General features: G+C 53.6%; 1 protein-coding gene across 1 annotated transcript in view; it reads left to right on the forward strand.

Moving 5' to 3' along the window:
* CACNA1A (calcium voltage-gated channel subunit alpha1 A) overlaps positions 1–24,514 on the forward strand; it is a 208,045-nt gene that overhangs the window by 160,652 nt on the left and 22,879 nt on the right. The window contains exons 25-32 of the mRNA XM_044913037.1: positions 3,386–3,485; positions 5,165–5,325; positions 6,739–6,876; positions 8,456–8,657; positions 9,797–9,961; positions 12,982–13,092; positions 17,258–17,341; positions 20,335–20,340. Coding sequence (XP_044768972.1) covers positions 3,386–3,485; positions 5,165–5,325; positions 6,739–6,876; positions 8,456–8,657; positions 9,797–9,961; positions 12,982–13,092; positions 17,258–17,341; positions 20,335–20,340 — 967 coding nt within the window. The remainder of the gene's footprint in view (positions 1–3,385; positions 3,486–5,164; positions 5,326–6,738; positions 6,877–8,455; positions 8,658–9,796; positions 9,962–12,981; positions 13,093–17,257; positions 17,342–20,334; positions 20,341–24,514) is intronic.

Here is a 24,514-nt window from a genome sequence, read left to right on the forward strand (position 1 = left end):
ACCTCCAGCCATGGTTGGAGAGTTGTCATGAGACCGAGCCTGATTCCAAAGATGAGCTGTGCGAGGGCTGAGCCAGATGCTGAGAGCATTATCTCAGGACTCCCAAGAGCTGCCTCTAACCACACCCTAAATTGGAACTCTTCGCTGACCTCCCTCTTCTTCATACCTTAGGGGGTAAAGCCAAGGCTGTAGCTACCATGTGTCAAGCGTCAGAATCTCCAAGGTCTGTTTTACAGATGAGGACGACAATTAGGGGCAGAGCTGGGATTCAAACCCCGATGCCCCTGCCTGACTCCAAAGCTCACAACTTCCAAGCCATTCTAAGACCTTCCAGCCCCAGAACCTCTGGAGAAAAGGGGTTTCTCTAGCTCTTGGCAGTGACCTTCAGTGACAAATTCGCCTTTGGTCACTGACAACTTTCTGGTTGTGCTGCTACTTGGAAATTTGGCTTTCTTGGTGCTGCCAGGAGCCTGCAGAGGGCAGGGGACCAAACAGGGGGCTTCCAGATGGAAGGATGGATGTCGGCCAGAGCTGCAAGCCTGAGGCTGCCCCTCCTGGTGCCCGGGCGGGGCAGGGGGCACTCAGGTGTGTGTGTGTGTGTGTGTGTGTGTGTGTTCTGTATTCTTTCTTCTGAGGCCGCTTACGATCTGTCTCTCCCTCCGACGCCACCTCGCCAGGAGCAGTACACGGTAAAGTTTTCTCTCTCTCTCTCTCTCTCTCTCTCTCTCTCTCTCATTTTGTCTCTCGTTCTCTGTGCCCTGGTGCAGCTGTGTTGGCTCTGGGCCTGTTTCCATGGCCTTGTGTTTTTGCTGCCATCCGTGGCTTGCAGTGACCAGAGCCCCCCTCAGTCTCTCCCCCGAGAGGAGGAGCCCTAAGGGGCCTTAGCCACTGCCTCCCTCCATGATCCACCATGAGTCCAGTTCTTGGCAGAGAACAGAAAGGACATGGGGGAGCGGGGCCTCTCCAGGGTCTAATTTCAACAAAGCAGACGAGCTTGGTGGGGTGGTTCCCAGAGGGGTAAGAGTGTCCAGACTCCGAGATGGGAGAAGGATGGACAAGCCACACAACCAGGACTTGGGCTCTAAACGGAGAAATTAGCCTCCCAAGGAGCATCTACACTTTCAGCAAAGTGGTTCAAAGTGGGGTTGTTTTCTGTGAGAGCACCTTGATCAAGCCATTCCTGCAAGCTCAGGACCCAAACTGCCAGGAACACTCCTCACTGCCTCAATAAACAAGACTGTTTCTCAGCCTTGTCCAAGGGCAAGGTATCTCCTGGGGGAGAGAGCCCCACAGGGGGAGGCCAGGGAGTCCTTTTCAGAGGAGTGGATGGCCCATGGAAGGCATGTTTCCAAATGTCAGCCATTCAGCACCTCAAGATTGTAGCTGGTTCCACATACAACCTAGATGTCCACCTGCTTGACATTTTCTCCACCAACACGTAGTCTAAACTGCTTCAGTTTTGCTGGGAAACTGGGCCGTCCCCTTACAACCGGTATTGTTAGCCTCAGAGAGAACCACAGCTGGAAAGGTGAATCCCACAGGCGTGAAACAGTGGCATTGTGGCTTGTCACATTCAAGCTGGGTTCTAGGAATTCCAGAGAAATGAGTGACCTCCTAGCACATCTCGGAGACCTTCCACTCTTACCAAAGCAAAAGGCCTGAAAGATGCTTGAAGAAGAAATAGCTAGTTTCCCTGTGGGGTCCAATTATTTAATTGTGTCCCTGTTCGGCCTGACATTATCTCAGTGACTCTCTTGATGTGTGTTGCCTACTTCAGGGGCACAGCCTTGAGATAACAGTGATGACTTTGGCTTTAAAAGGGGAAAAACATGTTCCAGCCGAATCCCGGAGCACAGCTGTGCTCTGCAGAATAACGTTCAGTTCCCCTCTTTATTCCCCGAAAAAATGAGGGAAAGGAGATCTATAAGAAAGGATGTTTTTGTGCCCAGATGCCCAGACACCCATGGTGGGGGTCCCTGGGATAGCTCTCCACATGATCCATGAGGTAACCAGAGGGACATGTTTGCTGGGAGACCCTCAAAGAACTCTGATCTGAATCCATTCACGTGCATCCTGAGACCACACGCCAGGGGCATGGTGGGGGCAAGAACCAAGATTAAAAGGGAAAATGGACACGTAGAAGAATAAATCACATTTTAAGCCTTTGAAGGGTTTTCTGGCTAAAGCCCGAAGCCAAAGACTGAAACAAAGATGACCGTGGAACAGCAGTAGGGTCTCGTAAAACCCAGCCGCAATCAGGGAAGGCTGTCAGATAAAGGAGCCTCTAACTTGGCTTTGGGGGCTGTGTGGTCCTGTGAATGGAGAGGTGGAGGAAGGGCATTTCTGGCAGCAGGAACAGTATGTGCAAAAGCAGAGGGAGACAAAAGAGTGTGGCTGGGGTTTGGGGTGTGTTGCAGTCGATGGGAATGCAAAGGTAAAGGTAAGTTGGGCTAGATTTCCAAGAGCCTTGAGTGCCATGCCCGAAGTTCGCACTTCTAGGAATTCAGATGCTCCAGAAGGATTCTGAGAAGGAGAGCGATACGGTCATTGGCTTTGAACACTGTGTGCAGAAAAGATCGAAGGAAAGAGAGACAGGGAGTGGCGGGGAGCTGGGAAATGGGTAACGGGAGTCCAGCGTAAGATGGTGGCCGGGGACGATGATGGAGATGTTAGGGGAATAACCCATTGTGGATGGAGGACAGGAAGCTGAATGTGACACTTGGGTTCTGACTTGGGCAACTGGGTGGGTGATGAGTTCTATTAACCACAAGCCTTTGATGGCTGCACCCAAAGCCCTCTTCTTGGGGGACCTGAATCATGGTTGGCTAAGGGTAGCAAGGGATCTGCAGGGGCCGTACAGTGAAGTCTCAGGTCCAGTGGACCCTGGACTGAACCTCTCTGCAGCTCTCTGGAAAGACGGGCTAAGGGACCCTGGCGGAGGTTCAACATCGACATCTGATGTCCTGCTTCTTTCCTTTCGTGTGGGCTCAGGGAATACTGGGGGAGAGCCACATTAAGTATTTCCTGAATCCTGTTGGAAGCGGGACAAGGAATCACATTTTCTAAGAGCTCACCAAGACCACCTCCAGTGAGCGTCCAGGGGCAGCCAGCTCCCCTCTGCTGGGTCTGGCCTGGCCAAGTGGTGGAGGACCTTAACAAATCCTGAGACCAGAATCACAGAAGGCCATCTGCTGACTACCTCTTGAGCTCACACCTAGCAGGGGTGCTCACCACTCTTCCCCAGCAAGGGCAGGACTGTGCCAGGCTTCCCCCCAGACTCCTAGGCCTGAAAGGGTGGGGTCACATGGAGTTGTGGGCCACCCACCACCCAGACTGACTTCTGCTTCCTCTCTTCCCCTCTCTGCACCCTAACATCCCTCCACAGTGGCAATAGCAAAGGAAAGGACATCAACACTATTAAATCCCTCCGAGTCCTCCGGGTGCTACGACCTCTTAAAACCATCAAGCGGTTGCCAAAGCTCAAGGTGAGATTGGGGCATGTGGGAGGCCTGTGAGGGTTGCTGTATACAATTGGGCAGGTTGTTGGGGCGCCTGGGTGGCTCAGTTGGTTAAGTGACTGCCTTCGGCTCAGGTCATGATCCTGGAGTCCCGGGATCGAGTCCCGCATCGGGCTCCCTGCTCGGCGGGGAGTCTGCTTCTCCCTCTGACCCTCCCCCCTCTCGTGTGCTCTCTGTCTCTCATTCTCTCTGTCTCAAATAAATAAATAAAATTTAAAAAAAAAAAAAAAACAATTGGGCAGGTTGCACACTGCTCAAGGACACTACATTGAAAGGGGAGCTGATAACATCACATCCGTCGTATATGGATATAGTTATTATTACAACTTTCCAGCAGATGGCAGTAAAGTGAATCGACTTAACAAAATCTGTGTATTATGACAGTTTTCCATTAGATGAAATGTCTTAAGGTGGGGCTTCCTTTTCCTAATTCACAGGAGGACATCATATGGATAAAATAGGGCACAACCGTAATGTGGGAAGCAGGAAACTAGGTTTCTGCTCCCACATAACTTTTGACTTTTCACCAACCTGTTCTAGGCTCCATTATCTCCTGTTCCAAAATAGTATGAACCAGCATTTCCCAAAGCTTGTCATTCAGGAGAAACAGGAGAAAAGAAAGGAAATGCAACTTAGTCATTCAAACACACCTTTTCAACTGATGTTTCACCTGAGAGCCACCTGTAATATCTCCTACTTAAGGTTAAAGTCACCACTTTTTTTATTTAAATGAGCATATTTTAAAAGGAAATTCCATGCCAAGGCTCTCAAGTTGGAAAACCAGAACCCAGTGTTAATAGAAGGTAAAACTAAATACATTCCCCCAAAATAAGACACCGTTACGAAAATCTAGCCAAAAAGATTGCCTGAAAAAGCCTTTGGACTTGGGTGCTTGCTCTTCCCGAGTTGGAAAGGAAAAGTATCAGGGTTAGGTGTTAACAGAGTAGCAACAAAGCAAGACCTTCTCCTTCACTCAAAAGGATTAAAGGGAAAAGTGGAAAGTGAGTAACTTTGTTACCATGCGATTCAGCACTACTTAGTGTTGGGCTCCTGCAGGACCTGAAGGAACATCCTCTGTCGCCTCGGTGTGCCCCTCCCCCATGACTTTGGCACTGTCGCTCGCCAATATGTGGCTGCCCCTTGGACGTGAAAGCTTGCTTGCGCTGAAATACGTGGACGTCCAGCCGTATCCAGTGCTGCGGTCCCTCACCCCTTTCTGGGTGGTGGCCCCCTTCCCAAGCCCCCAAGAAAGCTGCGCACCCTCTCCCCCGGGGAAAGCTGGCCTGTAATTACCGTGGGTTTGAGGACCCTCACCCACTGGTGGTTAGGACCCACCATGGTTAGAAGCAGAACAGGGTGGGAGACATTGCAGGCGGGACCCCTGCCTTCCTTGGGAAATGGTGGGAAGATGCCATCTCTCCCAGGCCCATGACATTGCCTCTCAAAGCCAGAGCGTCCCCTACTGCTCAGTGGGCAGAAGGGAGGAAGAGCACAACTCCAGATGGAGGGGAAGGAGGGGAGGCAGGGAGGCAGGGACACAGGATCAACAGGAAAGGCCTTGTGCATGAGACGGAACGTTGGAAAATTGGCAACACGTTGGTTGTGTCCCCAGCCCCTCATGTCCTCTCTCCACTCTGCCCCCCCAGGCCGTGTTCGACTGTGTGGTGAACTCACTCAAGAATGTCTTCAACATCCTCATCGTCTACATGCTGTTCATGTTCATCTTTGCTGTCGTGGCCGTGCAACTCTTCAAGGGGAAGTTTTTCCACTGCACCGACGAGTCCAAGGAGTTCGAGAAAGACTGCCGGTGGGTCTCTGCTCTCCTCTGTGTCCCCGTGGGGGCTGGGGGTGGGGAGCAGAAGTGCCACTGGGCTTGGAAGCTGGAGTGTTGGGCCCTGGATGCGACCCAGGTGCAACCCGCTTGGGGCCAGAATAGGAAGAAAAAGTTTTGGTGTTTGAGTTGCCGTGCATCGCTTCCATCCCCACCTTTGTCAAGTGGGGGATATTCATACACGTCCACGTTCCCTTATTGGAAAACCTTTACTGGCTGATGCGTTTCAAAAGTCAGAATATCTTGCGATTTTAGAAAGATCATATAGCACGTGTTCCACATAGGACGTCAGTCACACCCTCAGCTGGGTCTAAGGCATCCCTTAGACCAAACCGGTTCTGTTTTGTTTCGTTTTGGTTTTTTGCTGGTAAACATGCAACTGTTTGCACCGAATGGGACAAATGACAAGTGTGAAGAGCCTCATGTCCAGTCGGGTCAGGTTTCGTTGCCAAACGAATTAGATCAGAGGTGGAAAACTTTGTCTGCCAAAGGCCAGGTCCTATGAACTTTGGCCTTTATGGGGCCCGCAGCCTCTGTAACAGCTCGTCTCTGCTCCCGTCCTAATGCAGAGCAGCCAGACAGCACGGAGACAAATGGGCGTGACTGTGTTCTTATTTCTAGAAATGAAAATTTGAATGTCAGACAAATGTAATTGGTCACAAACGCATTCTTTTGATTTGTTTTCTACTACTTAAAAATGTAGAAAACTGTTCTTAGTTTGTGGGCCATACAGAAAACAAGTGCAAATTTGGTCTGCGGGCCGTAACTTGCCACCCCCTGACCTAAGAGAAAGATGTTTGGTTTTCGGAACTTTCTAGAGTTTGGAGTCGTGGAGGAGAAGTTGTGGGCCTGCAGTCGCCCCCTCTTGGGGTCATCCCCGTGATAGAAATTGCTAAGCCCTTAACTAAGCGCCCTGTAAACACTGTCACTGGTGTAAAGCGTTACTATGCAGAGAATGGCAGCCTGTTATTTTGGTGGCTATGTCCTGACATTGGAAGGACCCCAGACACTTGGCCTCGTGTGTCTGGGGCTAAGCCTTGTGTCCTGCCCTGAAAAGGAGCCGCAGCTGCCCCCTCTGGCCTGATGAACCCAGAGGTGTGCCTATCTCTCTCCCTGCTCTCAACCCACCCCCCACCCCCAAGCCTGAGGCTCCCACCCGCAGGACTAGAAGTTTTCGTGTTGGAAGAGAGTGCTCGGTCCTGAGTCGGCTCTCGGGTGAGGATTTGTCTCCGAGCAGATGGACACATACGTCAGGGAGACGCATCAGGGGCCGCTGCTTCCTGGGCTCAGGGATGCAACGTGGGCTGGTGGGCCCCTCTTCCTCTTCCTCCTGCCGAAGATGAGTGTCCCCTTCTTCTGTTTACTAATGGCCCGCATTTTCTGTGGCAGCGGCAAGTACCTCCTCTACGAGAAGAACGAGGTGAAGGCACGGGACAGACAGTGGAAGAAATATGAGTTCCATTATGACAACGTGCTGTGGGCTTTGTTGACCCTCTTCACTGTGTCCACAGGAGAAGGCTGGCCACAGTGAGTGGCCCGCCACAGAGTCCCACGGAAGAGTCAGGGGGGCCCCAGGGAGCAGGGTGGGGAAGGATCTCAGAGCCCAGTGCTGAGAAAGGCCTGGCTGAAGAGAGGCTGGCTCCTGGCTTCCCGAGGTGGAGACCCCGCTAGGCACACGGAGCGGGTGGGGGGGGTGCGGAGCTGCCACCCAAACAACAGCCTACAAGTGCGGCTGGGCCCTGGAGGCAAAAACCCAGCCCTCACTGGACTCAGTACGCCAGACCCTGTGTGTGGAACGGGCAGTGCTTCTAATTTGTAGAAAGGCTCCCCAGACACAGGCCGTCATGTCCTCTTAACCCTTCCTGTGCCAGTGAGCGCAGATCTCCAAGACCAGAGTGTGTGGATGTGGCATTTCCCAAGTCCCTTTGACCACAGGACCATTCCTCACCCAGAATGGGGTGAGGGCTGGGGTGAGGCTGAATCGTGCACAAGACCAGGGCTGGACCTGTCTTTGCTTAAAATGTTGGTATTTTTTGTCATGGGTTTTTTTGTGGGTTTGTTGTTTTTGTTTTTTTGGCATGCGTTGTGATTTGTTTAAATATTGCAGTAAAATACTATTTCTTTTGATGACTGAGAGGCTTGGCACCTCCTTAATTTGTGTCCAAGGCAAGTGCTTTACTCTCCTCACCCTAGTCCCGGTCCTCCTCTCAGAGGTCTCAGAAATTCAGGTTGATTCCGGTGTGTGCCCTCAGCATCCTCGCCTCCCTCCCTCCCGCTCTCAGGAAACACACCAGCCCTCATGTGCCTTTCCACCCACCCACATGCACACTCAGTACCCACTCACATGGGGCCAGTGCTAGCCCATACGGCACCTTTGAGCAAATTTTTTAGACAGCCTTCCTCAACAGACTTCACTTCCATCTGTCAGAAAATCATTGCAATATACTTAATGATTTTGTTCAAATAAGGTACTTCATGGCCACGTGCCCAAAAGTTGTCATCATAAATACACAAATCTATCATGTCTACAGTATGAATGGCACCCCTTAGATGCAGAACCCTTGAGCAGTGCACAATCTGTGCAACTGTTCAGAGCAGCTATGCACATATACACCCACGTTCATCCCCACTACCCCTTCTCAGCTTCCACTACCAGTTGTGCTAAGATGCCCCCACACACACTCATATCTGCTTCTATGACCCCATACACCCTCCCATCCACCACCCCCAACCTGGTTTCCCATCCCAACTTGGCCAGGCCTTAGTAGGCTAACTTCAGGAAGTCACTTTAAATTGCTAAACCTCAATTTCCTCATGTGCAAAAGGGGGCCAGTGATAACCTCCCTGAGAGGGTGGCCAAGAAAATAAATAAAATCATGTCCAGCACTTAATAACCCTCCATACGCAGTGGTAAAGGTAACTGACCCTGTTGCCAACACCCCCCAGAGACAAAGGAGGTGGGAATGCTTCTGGCTTCATAAAGTAACCACAGTAATTGGAGTCGGAAAACAGCGACTACTCATTTCTTTGCTGTTTTCTCTTAATATCTCCCTCCATTCCTGTCACCTGTCCCACCTTCCCCTTCTCCCCGCCCCATCCCTCACAGGGTCCTCAAGCACTCCGTGGATGCCACCTTTGAGAACCAGGGCCCCAGCCCCGGGTACCGCATGGAGATGTCCATCTTCTACGTCGTCTACTTTGTGGTGTTCCCCTTCTTCTTCGTCAATATCTTTGTGGCCTTGATCATCATCACCTTCCAGGAGCAGGGGGACAAGATGATGGAGGAATACAGCCTGGAGAAAAATGAGGTGCCACTTCCCGGTTGCATCCTTCACTTAAAAGTTGATGACACCCCCAATACACACACAAACACATACACACGCACACGCACACACACATTCACACCCAGGAAACAGCTTTTGGGGGCCTCTGGGGAGGGCACAGCAGCATTCTGCAGGCAGAATTCTGTCTGCAGGGCAGCCCGTCATGGGGTTCCCAGATGAAAACACACCGACAGAGGGTGTCTGTATCAGTCAGTGTGGACTGGGTTATGCCGCAGTAACAAACAGCTCCAGAATCTCAGCACCAGCTATCCACAAAGGGATTGATTGATATCTTGCTCAACACCACATGTCCAGGTGGCTCTGGTCCACATCATCTTTACTCTGGTTCCTCTCTGAGACACTTCAGATCAAGAAGAGAGAATGGCAAACCCTGGTCCAATTTTTGTAGTCTGTGCCCAGAAGTGACACATGTCCCTTCTGTCCACATCTCATTAGCCAGAGCGAGTCACACACCAATGTCTGATGTCAGTGGGGTGAGGAAGTATGATCTCCCTGAGGGCGGGGTGGTGAATATTTATGAATGAAAATCCAGTCCTCCAGAGAGTACAGACACGGTGCTTTGCCCTTCTAGAATCATCCAAACTAAGCGGAAGACCTGGAATGCGTCCTTCCTCTGCTCCGTTGGCCCCTAAGACTAAGTAGCCATTATTCCTTCCAACCTCAAAGAGAAGGAGGAAAAGAAGCATTCAGTAGGAAAGAACGGTTAGACTTCAAAGTCAGACTTTGGTTCAAGTTCAGGTTTGGCCCACTTGGCAGCTGTGCCACGTCAGGCGAGTGGCCTACCCTCTCTGAGCTTCTGTTTTCCTCCCCTGCAAAGTAGGTTTATTGATAGTACCCACTTCCCATGTTTGCTGAGGGGATTCAGGGAGGTCATGAGGGACATGTCAGAGCAAGATCGGGCAGACGATGACTTCTCAAGGAGCTGTAGCTGTTGGCAGGAGAAAGTGGTCGTGGTGAAGGGCTTCTGGGAGTGAGGAATCTCGGCTGGGGACAGGCTCGTGCAGATGTGCCAGAGAGCCGTGGCCAGTGAGATGCGGGGTGCTCAGGGTGCAGCCGCCTTTCTCCTGCCCCCAGCCCTCACGCCGCCAGCCTCTCTCCCGCAGAGAGCCTGCATCGACTTCGCCATCAGCGCCAAACCACTGACCCGACACATGCCCCAGAACAAGCAGAGCTTCCAGTACCGCATGTGGCAGTTCGTGGTGTCTCCACCCTTCGAGTACACCATCATGGCCATGATCGCTCTCAACACCATCGTGCTCATGATGAAGGTGAGCCCCCAGCACTGCTTAACCCCACGTGTGCCCGCCCCTCACACCCACCTTCCTCTGGCCAAATGACGCCATGTGCCCCAAGTTTCCCCCAGGCAGACCAGACTCCGTCACCACCCCCGAGCCTCTGCTCTGGCTGTTCCCTCTGCCTGACACACGGTTCCCGCCCCTTGGCCTGGCCAGCTCCTTCCAGCTGCATCTCCCAAGAAACCTTTCCTGACCTCCCATGACTGCACGAGGTGTCTATCTTTGCAAGCACCCCATCAGCGATCCCACGTGCCATAATATCAGCATCAGGTTGCCTGGCGCACTCCCCCACCAGCTTGTGAGCTCCCAGGGCCCAGGCAAGTCCTGGTCACCCCTGAGTTCCTAGGGTTCAGCGAATCCCTGGCTCTGAGGGCACAGGAGGCCCTCGATAAATGTTCAGTGGATGAACTAAGGAAGGAGGGGCAGGCAGGGACCTTGCAACTCTTGGGGCCATGGAGCCCCTTCAGGGTGAAAAGTCAGAATCTTTCACCCTGTAGTTTGGAGACCAAAGGACAGGATGTAAGCCCAGCTCTGCTATTTATCTCAGCATTTAACTTTGTGCAAGGGGCCAGCAACTCTCAGGCCTCAGTTTCCCTGTCAATGAAATGGGGATGATCATAATAGCACGTTCCTCCCATCCCCAAGGATTGAATGAGGACGTTCAGGCAAAGATATGAGCACATTTCTCAACACTTCAAAAACACTCGATATTTAAGTTGCTCATTTTTGGATTGGCGAAAAAGCCGTGCCTATTTTTGCTTGAAACGCTTCTCCATAAGCAAGTTCTTTTATCTTTTCATTGTTAGAATCACGAGCAGTTTCAAACAGAAAGGAATAGGACAGCACAGCGCTTCTCAGACTTCAGTGTGTTCACGGATCATCTGGGGATCTTGTTAACATGCACATTCCGGTTGGGCAGATCCGGGGTGGGATCCTGACATTCCAAGCAGCATCCCCCGGATGCCAGGGCTGCAGGTCCCTGGACCCCAACCACCCAGTCTCCAGCACCCAGAGGTGCCCATTGTGAACACTATGTTCACTTCATCACTTTGTTTCTCTTTTTTCTTGAGGTGAAATTCACATAACATAAAATTAACCATTTCAAAGTGTGCAGTTCAGTGGTGATTTAGTACATTTACCACGTGCAATCACCACCTCTCCCTACTTCCAGAACATTTTCATCACCCCAAAAGGGGACCCCGTCCCCATGAGCAGTCACCCCCACCCCATTCCCCTCCCGGAGCCACCAGCAACCATCAATCTGCATTCTGTTTCTATGGATTTACCTATTCTGGACATTTCATCTATTTTCTTAAATTATTTTAAATGATAGACACCACAATATTTTGCCTTTAAATTCTTCAGTATGTATTTCTAAGAAATAAGAAATTTTCCTACATATTCTTTTTTTTTTTAAGATTTTATTTATTAGAGGGTGCCTGGGTGGCTCAGTCGTTAAGCGTCTGCTTCGGCCCAGGTCATGAACCTGGGACCTGGGATCGAGCCCCACATCAGGCTCCCTGCTCTGCGGGAAGCCTGCTTCTCCCTCTCCCACTCCCCCTGCTTATGTTCCCTCTCTCACTGTGTCTCTCTCTGTCAAATAAATAAAATCTTTAAAAAAAAAAGATTTTATTTATTAGAGAAAGCAGGAGGGGGGCAGGGGGAGTGGAAGAAGCAGGGAGCCCTACACAGGGCTCCTGGGATCATGACCTGAGCCAAAGGCAGACGCTTAACCAACTGAGCCACTCAGGCGCCCCTTAATACATATTCTTATGCTCGACAAGATGAGTGATAATTCTCTAAGATACATATTGACTCGTCCCCAAAATGTCTTTTACAGCATGAGTTGGGTTTTTTTTTGTTTTTTGTTTTTTGGAAGTGGGGAAGGGCAGAGGGGAGAAGGAGAGAGAGAATATTAAGCAGACTCCCCGCTGAGCACAGAGCCCGACACCGGGCTCCATCTCACGACCCTGAGATCATGACCTGAGCTGAAATTAAGAGTCGGACGTTTAACCGACTGAGCCACCCAGGTGCCCCATGAGTTGTTTTCTGAGCCAAGATCGAAACGACTACACATGGTCTCTGGTTTTTGTCTTTGAAATCTCTGTCTTCCCTGTACCTTTTTTTTCCTATGCTGTTGACTTTTTTAGGAAACCAGATGAGTTGAATGAAAATGGTCCCACCTCTGGGTGTGTTGGTTTTCTCATGGGGTACCGTAACCTCTTCCTCCACCTGCCATGTCTCCTGTAACCTGGTACTGAGAGCTAAAGGTTATAAACTTGAATCTAATTAAATAGTTTGGGCAAGAAGAGTTCATAAGAAGTCAGAATAGAAAAAAAAAAAAGAAGTCAGAATAGAAGGGGCGGGTTGCTAACTGGAAAGGGGTGCAAGGAAACTTTTGGGGTGCTGGAGATGTTCTAAGTCTTGGTCTGGGGAGTGGTCTTATGGGAGTGCATAGGTAAGGATCTAAAGAGAGAGAGGGGCGCCTGGGTGGCTCAGTCATTAAGCGTCTGCCTTCAGCTCAGGTCGTGGTCCCAGGGTCCTGGGATCGAGCCCCGCATCAGGCCCCCTGCTCCGCGGGAAGCCTGCTTCTCCCTCTCCCACTCCCCCTGCTTGTGTTCCCTCTCTCGCTGTGTCTCTCTGTCAAATAAATAAATAAAATCTTTAAAAAAAAAAAAAACAAACAAACAACAGAAAATCCTGCAGAGCAGATTCTGCAGACATCCTCCTGCATCCCATCGGGAACGCCATCAGGCAGGCCGTCCTGGGATCTGGGATGCTAAGGCAGGACTCAAGATTTAAGTGCTTGTTTTGATGTGAGAAGATTAGCCCAGCCCACAAAGGGCTTGCCTGGGGCCTGGGTCGCCTCCACAGGATGTTGGGAAGCCCCGTGTCCAAGTCCCGCCTGCCCCAGGACAGGATAGTCGCAAAGCTGCGGCCCCAGCCCCGACCCTGCCCGCTGACCCCACCGTCCTTCCTCCTCCCTACTCCAGTTCTATGGGGCCTCGGTGGCTTATGAAAACGCTCTGAGAGTATTCAACATCGTCTTCACCTCCCTCTTCTCTCTGGAATGTGTGTTGAAAGTCATGGCTTTTGGGATTCTGGTAAGTACGGCCTTGGGGCTAGAGCTGTGGGTTGGCGGGAAAGCCCGGAGGGGCACTGGGTGGTGGGCGGGTGCTGGTCTCCCCACCTGGCCCCAAGACCCCCAGCCCCAGTGGTGGTTTGAGCATCCCTCCAGTGCCCACAGACCCTACGTAGGCGTCCATGTGCTTGCCAAGTAACACCAACGAGACCCAACACTTGTTGAGGGTTGCTGTGTCCCATGCGCGTCCTGGTGCAGTCATTCCTCAAAGTGATCCAAAGGGTGGGAATAATTACCATCTACTTTAAGGAAACCGAGATCCAGACAGGCCAAGTCCATGGCCTTCCAGCCGTTCTAACCACAATCCACAGTAAGACATACATTTTACAATGAAGGCAGCATGCCGACACGCAAACACAACCGAGATGAAATGTTCCCAAATCTGTGTCTGCCCTTGTTGTGTGCCCTGTGCTCTGAAGCTGTGTGTTCTCCTGATGGCCTTGCTTTTCTTTTTAAATGCAGTCTGGGCCCCACTAGCTTGCCTTCATCCCCCACTGATGCAAGTGGTCTTGACCGGAGGCACATTGATCCCTAAAGGGATCTGTGGATGCAGCTGGGGTGGGGGCGGGGGAGTGTCTGTGAAATCAGATGTGAAAAAAACCCCACATCTGTATTTTTCACAAGCCGCTAACCAGACTTTCACATTTCCTTCCATCTTGAAGGCAAACAGCCCCCTGCGGCTTTACTGGTACAATCTGGGTCACAGATAAAAATCACATATTTTCGTGGTGCATGATAGAGATCACAGGCACCTCCAGATTTCGTTTGTATTCCTCTTTGCTTCAAATGCTGGTGACTCTCAAACCTACAGCTAGAAATTATGTAGTTTGTTAATGAAGAAGTGCATTAATCATTAGATCATTGAAAAAATATTGTGATAAGCGTATTTTAAGATAACAGGGGCCCTTGCAATCCTGGGTATTTTATTCCATGCATTTACAAAGCTTCCTCTAAGAAGGCCTTCCCAGGTGGCCAAGGACATTCACAGTCCCCCCCCCCCCCCACCAAAAAAAAAAAGTGAAGAAGACCTGAACTGGTGGGGTTGTGTGTTGGGGTGACTTCAAGAAGATCCCCCAGTGAGTGGTCAAGCTCACACTTGATACAAGATGGCTTCCCTTCTGACCACCCACTGAGTCCACCTTTCTGAGGAGAATGGTGTACAGGCTGTGCCCTCAGCCAGGCTCTCAGTGGGATGGAGGCTGGCTTCTCACCTTGGCTTCCCGAGGTGGCAAAGGGTGTCAGGGTTGGCACCAGAGAGCCCTTGATTCAAATCACATCGAGACTGTGTCACCTCACCTCTCTCCATCTCGAGGGCCCGTCCTCTTCCTCTTCCTCAGAAGAGCTTGTGCAAACTCCAGCACAGATCAAGTGTGTCTGCTTAAAGTGAGGGTGAAGCCTGGCATGGAGTGCCCCATAAATGCCAGGAAGGTCACAGGATGGCTCATCACCCCACTTTTCTCCTCCTAGGCAGGGGCTCTCAACCCTGTTACCCAGGAGGAGCACTTGGGGAGATTTCTTAAAATTGAATGATGCCCCAGAGCCAACCCCAGAAGTTCAGATTCACTTGGTCAGGTGGGGGCCCCCCGAATCTGCTTTTTTTTTAATTTTATTTATTCATTTGAGACACAGAGATACAGAGAGAGAGCATGTACAGGGGGAGAGGGAGAAGCAGGCTCCCTGCTGAGCCGGGAGCCTGATGTGGGACTCGATCCCAGGACTCTGGGATCACGACCTGAGCCGAAGGCAGACGCTTAACCATCTGAGCAACCCAGGTGCCCCCCGATTCTGTATTTTTAACAAATACCCAAAGAGAGTCCAAGGGACAGCCTGGGCTGTCAGGTCCTGTGCTGAACATCAGGCAGGCGGGGGAGGCACCCTGCATCCAGAGCAACTCAGCATTTCAGTCCTGGGGATGCCACCGGGATGGATCACAGAACATGTATAGGGGGCGGTGATCAGGCTCTGGCGTGCCCATATCAGGGTGCAAATCCTGCCTCAGCCCCTTTCTAGCTGCCTGGCCTCAAGCAAGGCACTTGGCCTTTTTCTCCCGTTTCCACATCTACAAACTAGGAGTACCATACACCCAGCCTCCCTGGGCTGTGGGGAGTGTGGTGTAGGCTCAGGCACGGGACCTGCCCAACACAGCTGTGCTGTGTGATTTTTGAATCCCCGGTCAATCTTCTGGTAATGAAGTGGTTCTACCCGAGGGCTGGGGCTCTCTATCTCCCCCACCCCTGACCATCTCACAGGGGCCTGCCTGGAGCCTCCCCCTCCAGCTTAGATGAAGCCCCAAGATCACCATGTGCAATTTAGGCGATGGGGGGAGCCCTCTAGTCCAGGAGCATGAGGCATATGGCCAGACACCTAGAAAGTCGCCTTCATTGGGACTCTCCAGAACACAGCCTGAGATAAGGATTGAGTGCAAGGAATTTATCTGAAAACCCAGGAAGCTCAATGTGGGGGAGGGGGAGTGAGGCAGGAGCCAGAAGACAGCCAGTACAGGGTGTCATGGGGCACAGTTCCATTGAGAATCAACAGGAGGCAGCAGAGAGCACATACTTCAGAGTCCTTCCACTTGAGGAGAGGAGAGAGCTGGGGTATTTATCCTCCAGTGCCCATCAGTCAGAGTCAAGGGCCACTCTCAGGGGAGCTGTTAATTCCGCAGCAAATTTGCAACCAGAAGATGCCCCTGGGCAGAGTAACTGAAAGGGGGTCATCGAAATACGAGGGGATATGTGCAGGGCCCCAGCAGCATCTGCTAAAATACCAAAAGTGCCAGTGGAACCCGAATTCCTTTTAGCTGAGTATAAAATAGCCTCCATTCATTGAGCGCCTACTGTATAACGGAACTCCTCGCCTGCATTCACATTCATGATCCGATTGCTGTTATACCCCAGTCTTCCAGAAGAGGGCTCTAAGGCCCAACCAGTCCAACTCCAAGGACATTTAACTCACACATGCTGAAAGAATTTGATCCTGAAAGCACAGCTCCAAAGCCTGGGTTCTTCTCTGTGAGGCAGAGGGGCTGCCACAGGGTCAAACGCTCAGATGGACCCCTCAGAATGGGACCTGAGCCCCAACCTGGCCTCTGCTTTGTGGGGATGCTGGGAAGGCCTGCGTGGGGTGTGGGTTGCACTGAGCCTTGAGGGCAGTCAGGATAGATCAAGTTTAGGTGCAATAACAAACAACCCCCACCTCTCAGTAACTTCGGTCAACAAAGGTTTTGTTGACGTTCAGCAAGGGGAAGGGGGGCTCTTTGCCTGATAGTTACACAGGGACCCAGGCCCACAGAGCAGCCGCCACCTGGAACATTGATGGTCACCAAGCCCAGGGTTAAAAGAGTCCTGGTGAGTCCCGCGCTGGCCAGGAGGTGGCTCACACTGTCTCTGCTCAAAACCTCTTGGCTGTAACTAGACACACAGCCCCATCGAACCACCAGGGGGCCCAGGCAGTGAAGCCTGGCGTGTGCCTGGAAGGCCTTTGTGCCCCTGTTACTATCCCCCTTCTTCAGATCAGGAGGTGAAAGAACAGAGAGGTTAAGTCACTGGCCCACGGCCACACAGCAGGATGTTAGCAAAGCGGGGATGTGAACCCACAGTCCACTCTTAGCAAGCTATAACGAGGGGGGTCTTGAACACAAACTCTGGACTCACCCAGGCCTGGGTTCAAATTCTGACTCTTCACATCTGTGCTGCTCACCTCAGATGGGCGAGTAGCATCAGGCTGAGCTTCAGTCGCCTCGTAAAATATGGTTGATAATCCTTTGCCCGAGGGTCTACATGAGGATCCCAGTGACATCATTTATAAAGCATCTGGTGTGTCAGGGAGCCCTCAGATGTGTCAGAGAGACAGGCAAGCCCACAGGGTGGCCCTCTCCAGCGGAGCTGAATCGGGCTGTGGAGGCCCCCTCTGGGACCGGGAGAGCCATGGGGTCCCAGGAAGGGGGAGCTCAGAACAGATGATCCTGAGCAGCCCAGACAGCAGCATTGTGCTATTTGAATGACCAGAAGTGTTGCGGGCACTCGGGTTGATCGGCAGCTGTGCCCCTAATGTACCCCGGGGCCGGCCGTGGCAGCCAGGCGTGGAGCCCTGTGTTGGCATCCCTGTCTTGTGGGTCCCCATTCTAGAATTATTTCCGCGATGCCTGGAACATCTTCGACTTTGTGACTGTTCTGGGCAGCATCACTGACATCCTCGTGACTGAGTTTGGGGTAAGTCTCCCGCCAGCTTCTCTGTGGGTAACTCCTGGCTGGGTGGAGAATGGGGGGAATCTTTCAGAAACAGCAGTCCCAAAAGCCACAGCTGACTTGGGCCAGCACTTGACTGTGACCAAAGAGGGAGAAGCGGGGACCCCAGGGGCAAGGGCAGCCCCTCAGGAGGGCAACTCAGGGAGACGGGGGAGCCCAAAGCCACGGCTATGTGGCCAGCTCTGCAGTGTGAACTCCCCTGCCTCGTGGCTGTTGACTTCTGAATATACAATACGGATTGAGACAATTAAAGGACCCCAAGGCTGAGCCCTGCCCCCAAACACCACACAGTGTTGGGGACCCAGAAAGAACCAGCTTCAAGTCCATTCTGCTTGAACTAACCACCTTCTGGTTCATGGGGGGAGGTTCAGGAGGGAGCCATGGCCCTTGAGCCAACAGGGGACACCACTGTCAGGGCCTTAGGAAGGTCCCCAGGATGTCCACCCTCTTCCATCCCCAGGCTTGGGGGGCTTGTGACTTGGGGGGGTCCCTGGACCCCTCTGCGGTGGCCCCACAGGCCACACCATCCTTCTGCCTCATCTGAAAGACTCAGGGCCCCAGAGCTCCTATCTCAGACCCCCCTCCTTGGCCATTTGAAAGTGAGCCCAGGCTTGGCTGCCCTCAGGAGACCGGAGGGAGGGCAGGAGATCCTCACAGGGAGAGCAAAAGGGCAAAGACTGTTGGAGCCAAGGGCGGGAGGGGGCGTCAACCTCATCATAATAGCAATAAAAATAATGCCTGGCAAGAAAGGCACACTCAGTTGCATGACAGGCGCTGTGCCAAGCGGTTCACATGAATTAGCTTGTGGTACAGGTCAGGGGGGTCAGGACAGAAAAGAATTCCCTTGGAGGGTTCAGCTGAAGGGACTGGAAAGCAGAGACCACCCACGGAAAGGAGGGGAGGGGGGCAGACCAGGATGGCAAAGTGCCCAGCACCCCACCACCATGGGGAGCTGTTACCTGTCCAGGTGCTGAAGCAGGGAGGAAATCCGAACTGGAATGGGGAGAGGCCGCCTGGCAGGAGCTGTGGACCTTGAGGGACAGAGCCCCTGCCCAAGAGGAAAGCCAAAGCAGGCCCAGAACCCTGGGAGAAATACCCAAGCCCATCTCTCCTCCACCCTCCATCTCCTGCCAGGGCCTTCCATTGGCCAAGCTGAGCCAGAAGGGAGCCAGAAGGCCAGGGAGCCAGGCGGGGAGGCTGGGGGGGGATGTACAAAATAGGCAGAGAAAAGGGAATAATAGACCTGGTTGGGGTGTGGCCCCATTTCACAGATGGGGAAGCTAATGCTCGGTACTCGGGCAAGTGAGGGACCTGCCTAAGGTCATGCACCGAGACCTGGTGACTCCTGAGAGCTCATTGGTGGCCCCGTTAGAGCCCCCAGCAGAAAGGGACCAACTGATCCATTCTTCCATCCTGGAAGGCTGGTGGGGCTGAGTCGCTCCACAGAAGAGGAGGCCATTCTCGTTGTATGCCCCCAACACCTCCTTCCCAAGTGGTATCCCGGCCATACCTCTGCCTTCAGCTCCACTGAGCCAGAAATTCTCACTTCCCTTCATCCCATGCCTAACACCTTCCTCTAGAGAGGCCAAAGGGGCTGTCCCCACTGGGCTTTGCAACCTGGCCCCTGTGCCAGAGCCTCAGTTCCTCTCTGTCCTAAGCTTCTAAGGGATCCGGAGCTCCAACTGGCAGTCAAAATAATTCACCATCCCGCTGAGCACTCTACAGTTTTGAACCAGTGGCCCTCTGGGTCAAGAGGTCGGAAGGGTGGCCCAGCACCCCAGCCAGGCAAGTGGAGGAAGTTGGTTGAAACCTCCAGTCGCCAGTAAGAGATCCATAGGACTGGACCCCAAGGGCCCATTCTCCAGGCTGGCAGGATAGGGAGGGGCAAGAGGATGAGGCACAGGGCCCAGTTCAAGGACATCAGGACTATTACAGTGATCAAACACCCCTCCCTACAAGCTGTTTGACTTTGGGTGGCGTGGATCACCTCCTCTCATGTAGAATGGGGATAACTGTTGCAATTAACCTCACGGATCCCTGCAAGCTCCACATTCACTCATGCATTCAGTAGGCATTCACTGAGCACCTGCTGCATGCCAGGCATTGCTGTTAAGTGCCCAGAGACCGTGAGCAAAGCGAAAACAGACAAGAATGCCTGCCCCCACGGGGCTTACGTTCTAGGGAGAGAGTCGGCAGCTTTTACCAAGTGCGAGCGATCCACGTGAAGGGTTTGGCACAGAACCTGCCAGGAAATAGATCGTTCCCGAATGGCAGTTACTGTTATTGCTATTATTTACTGTGAAGGTACTTGGGTCTGCTGTTTGTTCACCAACCACCTCCCCCGCCCCATCCCCCCAGGGCCCTGAATTAGAATCATCTGGAGGGAAAGATAGAGGGTGGGTGTGTGGACCCTTTTAGGATGTTACCTTCCCAACCTGCCGGGCAAGGAGCCCACAGCCACCCCTTTCTGGCTCCCAGGTAAGCCCACTAGGTCAGGCCAGAGCTCAGCCAGGCTGAGGCAGCGAGAGCCAGACCCTTGCGAGGGCAAGTCCCCAGGGTTTGCAGGGGAGAGGGCTCGGGGGGGCCCCCTGGGCCTCAGCTGCCGCCCCCAAGTGGCCGGGTGACGTGGGTTTGCCCTGCGTTCAATGGATAATGACTGTGTTTCTTGTCTTGTCTCTTTTCATGCCTGCTCTTTAAACTGTATATTGGCACAACGCCGTCTGAAAAACTCATCCAATCAAAATGCACTATGAAATTCATTTGTTCATCCATGACGTGGTCTGTGTGTTCATACACCAATGACTATCTCCCAACCCACCACCCCCACTCCCCGCCCGGGAACCGAAACCCATTGGTTTTTTGGCACTGGTTACAAATCAACCTAAAAAACGCTGAACACGCCTCCCCAACTGCCCCCGCCCGCCCGCTCCCCCTCCATCTTCAACATCTGCATCTAGAATCCGGTTGGTCTTACTTCTTTCTGAAGTCTAAATGCCTTACATTAACTGTGAACGCATCTTCTCGCGTCAGCACTGCACGTCCTGTCCTGGGCTTTGGACTTGGGTTGCTTGATGCTCCTCCCAGCCCCCCTCCCCCATCTGTCTGTCTCCCCAGCCCACTCCCACTCCCTCCCCATTCCTGCAGCCCCTCCTTCCCTCCCTCCCTCCTCCTCTCTTTCTCTCTCTCTCACCCCACTCCTCATTGTTTTTATTGGGTTCTGAATTGGGGTTTTCTGCGTGGGTTGGTTTGCATCTTTGGCAAAGAGAAAACTGGGTTTGCCCTGGTAGCACCTCCCACAAGACTAGTCAGCTGGCTGGGTCTCCCGCCCCATCCCTTACCCGCATCCCTACACTCAGAGCCCTTGGCCACCCGCTCTTCGCTCCTGTCCCCTGTTCACCTTCATGGAGCCTGGGCTCCAGGATAGCTCACCCCACTCCAGGCCCGTGGGTTTGACTGGCCAAGTCCGAGGAGGAGGTCCGAGGGCTGGGCAGCAGGCAGGCAAAGACTCTCAGAGGAGGGAAACTCGGAGCAGGCCAGACGAGGCCCTCCCCTGGAGCCCTGGTCTTCACATGGTTGCGTGCCCCACATACACACAGTCACTGGACCTGTGTGCCCCCCCCTTCCCACATCCACACTCTCCCCCCTTACTTTCTTGTTCAGGTGCTCTTCCTCTCTCTCCTCTCCCCACCAAACATCCATGCATACCTGTCCCTCTCTGTTCCATCCATCCACCCTGCACACACCATCTCCATCCCTCCCACCTCCCTTACTTGGCTCCTTGCACACTTCTCACTCTGGTACATTCCATCTGCCTCCGCCTCATCCCTACCACCTCTGCGCCCCTTTGAAGGACACCCTGAATGGCACCTTTACACCAGGATCCCTCCCGAGCTAGCAACACCACGTGCACTCATCCACCAGACATTTCACGATTCCAAATGTGGTGCCACAAGCAGAGTGGTGGGCTGAAGTGGACACCATCACTACCACCCCCTCGCCTAAACCCAAAGTGGGGGACGCCGGGCATTGGTCAAATAACCGCTCTCAAACCCACCTGAAGTTTCGGCTGTGTTATGAACTAAAGGATAAGCATTGTTAACAAAAGAGGAGGGAGAAGAGCATTCGAGGCCCAGAACAGCACGTGCAAAGGCCCGGTAGCAAGAGGAATCGTGCAGGAGTCTGGGTCTACAGGTGAGGGAGTGTGGCTGGAGCAAAGAGCGAAGGAAGGCTGACCCAGGGACAGTGAAGAGGGCAGAAGGATGAGCCCTCGTGGAAGCCTGAGAGAATCTGGAGCAGGGGCAGCATTGGAAGTGTGATTAGATAAGATGGCTGAGGCTGCGCGGGAGCAGCCAGGCAGGAGGCTGGGCTGGAAGGGAGCACCGGGGTCCCCGTGAGAGGGGACTGGCCCCCTGAGCAGGGGCTTTTCCGGGACCTGGGGATGGGTTGGGTCCAGGCTGGGGGAGGAAGGTACCTGGAGGGATCTGAGTCTGGCTTGAACTGGGAGATGGAAGTTAGGGAATGCCAGAAGAGGGCCAGGTTGGGGGAAGAGCACAGAGGGTTTGCACAGAGGGTTTGAGTTGCCTTTAAGGGCGCCCCAGAAGAAGTCAAGTAGGCAGGTGGTTATGGGATCTGGAGCACAGGGGCAAGGTCAGCTGAGGTGGGGTCTGCAAGTGGCAGGATTTCTCCGGACCCTTCAGATGGCTGGTTCTCACATCTTTCTGAGTGTGACAAGCCTTCCAGGGCCTGCATCCCACCCCATCAGCCTTGAACCGGGAAGCACAGGGCAGGCTTGGAGGAGAGCACAGCCGCTCCTTCTTGGGCTGTGGACGGAAAGATGGAAGCTAGGAAAAGGGAAGTTGCCAGAAGTTCTGTGAGCACATGAAGGACTCGATGCAGAACCAAGAAGAGATGGAGGGGTGGATGAGGGCAGACAAGCACCATCCCATGCCCCATCCCCTGGACCTCTCTCATCTCCACCCCCTTCCTCCCCCATGTGTCTCCTCCCTCCGCTCCAAGAAGGGCAGCATGCTCTCTGCACGCGTCTCCCTGCGAGACCCCCTTGCTTCTCTTGCATGGTGGCAGGCTCCCCCCACCGCTCTACCCTGAGTCCCTGGAGGCTGCTCCAGGCCCGCCTGCCTTTGCATGCTGGGCAGAGTCCACATGTTATGACCCGCCCTGTGAAGGGATGGCTTGTACTCTGGGGATGGTCGGGAGGGGCTGGGGACACCTGGGGCCATCGGCCCCAACCCCAGGTAGAGCTGGGTGGCCAGGCAGGGCTGGGAGCCAGGTCAGCTGGGCACAGGGGGTGAGTGACTCTCAGCTGAGCTGGGTGTGGGCGCTTATTCGAGGCCCTTGGAACATTCTCATAGCGGTTGGGCCCGGTATGGTCAGGGTAGGATCTCCCAGCCCTTTCCCCATCCTAGAGGCCTAAGGGCCAACTGATGGGTCCCAACAAGCATTCTAGACTTTGCCAGCCAGTCCAGAGGCCTCTTGTCAACTCCAGAAATTCCTTGAACTCCCATCCCTGCCTCTCAGCTCCCAGGCCAGACCCAGTAGCTGGGAAGCCCCCAGGAGCCACCAAGTAGGATGTCCATAGAGAATTCATCATCCGAACTTTTGAGAGCAAAAGGGGAGCTGTGACTGTCAGGGCGACTGGTGTGGTCACCCCTGTGCCATTTGAGGGGTGAGGGCTAGGCCAGTGGAAACCTGGCTACATGGCCTGTGTCTAGGGCTCCTCTAGATAAAGCTTCTCCGCCTCCAGCCTGCCAGTGGACTGACCAGCGGAGCTTTCCTTGTTTGCCTGAGGCAGGGGTCTCACACTCCAACGCCTCCAGCATAGAAGCAGGTGCCATAGGCCAGGAAAGCGGGTGCCATTTCTAGGACGTGGGGGACCTCGGCAAACTGGAGGGCATGTGGCCTGCATCACGGGGGCAGCCACATCTAAGCCCCAGCTAACTTTTGCCAACCTGGAGGCAGGTCCGGAGTTGCCCAGATCGCCAGATTTGGGGGAGAAATCTGATTTTTAAACACTGGCAACTCTTTTTAATGGAAACAAAACAAAACTGCTCAGGCCAAACGAGATAGCTTCACCAGCCAGATTTGGTCCATTTGTGACTTTGAGCCACCTGTCCCCCAGCAGCGACCCTGAGGCCCCAGCAGGCAAGCCCCCCCCCCCCCCCGGGGCAGCCAGAGCCCACCTCCTGCTGCTCTCTTGGCTCCCCTCCCAGCTGACCACCCCCCTTCCCTGGGGGGGTTCTCCTGGCTTGGGCGGGAGGAGGTAGAGGCAATGACTAGTCAGGGGGTCTTTGAGCAGAGGCAAGGTCCACGCAGGGAGGTCCTGGGGGCAGGGACGGCCCCACCTCCAGCACCGGCCCCTAGGTGGGCCTGGGCTGCTTGCGAGCTCACCCACCCACGGGCGCTGCGTACTTCCTGCTTCCCGCAGGCCTGGTCCCGTGCTACTCCACCCAGCCCCAGAAGCTGAGAAGCCATCCCTGAGAGGGGGGAAAAGGGCCCCAAATGCATCTTCTCCGACTCAGCGGGCAGCGAGGACTCGCCCTGCAGCCGACCAGCCCCAGCTCCCTCCCGTCCTCCCCATTCCCGCTCGCCAAGGGGGTAAGAAAAGATGCTCTTCTGCTTCTCCGATTGGCTCAAGCCGCTGCTCCTCTTGGCCGTGGGGTGAGGTCAGGGCGGGCAGGAGCGGGTGGGCAGCTCGGCAGGGCAGGGCAGGGCAGGGTGCCCGTTGAGTCCCACGACAGATGCATTTCTGGCCTGGAGCGTAACATGCCCTGGGAACCCGCACATGTCCACCAGGCCTGAGCGCGCTGGCTACCCCCACCCCGCCCTGGTGTTTGTGCATCGTACACGTGTGATGGATTCGGCAACTTGACCCGCTTGTGTCCTATCGTCTCAGTGCATTTGGTTGTTGGGAGAAACAAAAACCATCTCGATTTTTTTCCTGATTGGATGATTCGGATATATTTTCTTTTCCTTGTTCTTTTGTTATTTCTTCCCCACCCCTACCCCACCCGGTTCCTTTCTCTTCCTTCCTTTTTCTTTCCTTTTCCCCCATTGTGGGTGGGGCTGGCAGGGAGGGTTTATGCTTTTGAGTTGCCTTTTCCTCCCTTCCACCCTCTCCCC

This window comes from Neomonachus schauinslandi, chromosome 1, assembly GCF_002201575.2.
Source record: "Neomonachus schauinslandi chromosome 1, ASM220157v2, whole genome shotgun sequence".
NCBI classification, from domain to species: domain Eukaryota; kingdom Metazoa; phylum Chordata; class Mammalia; order Carnivora; family Phocidae; genus Neomonachus; species Neomonachus schauinslandi.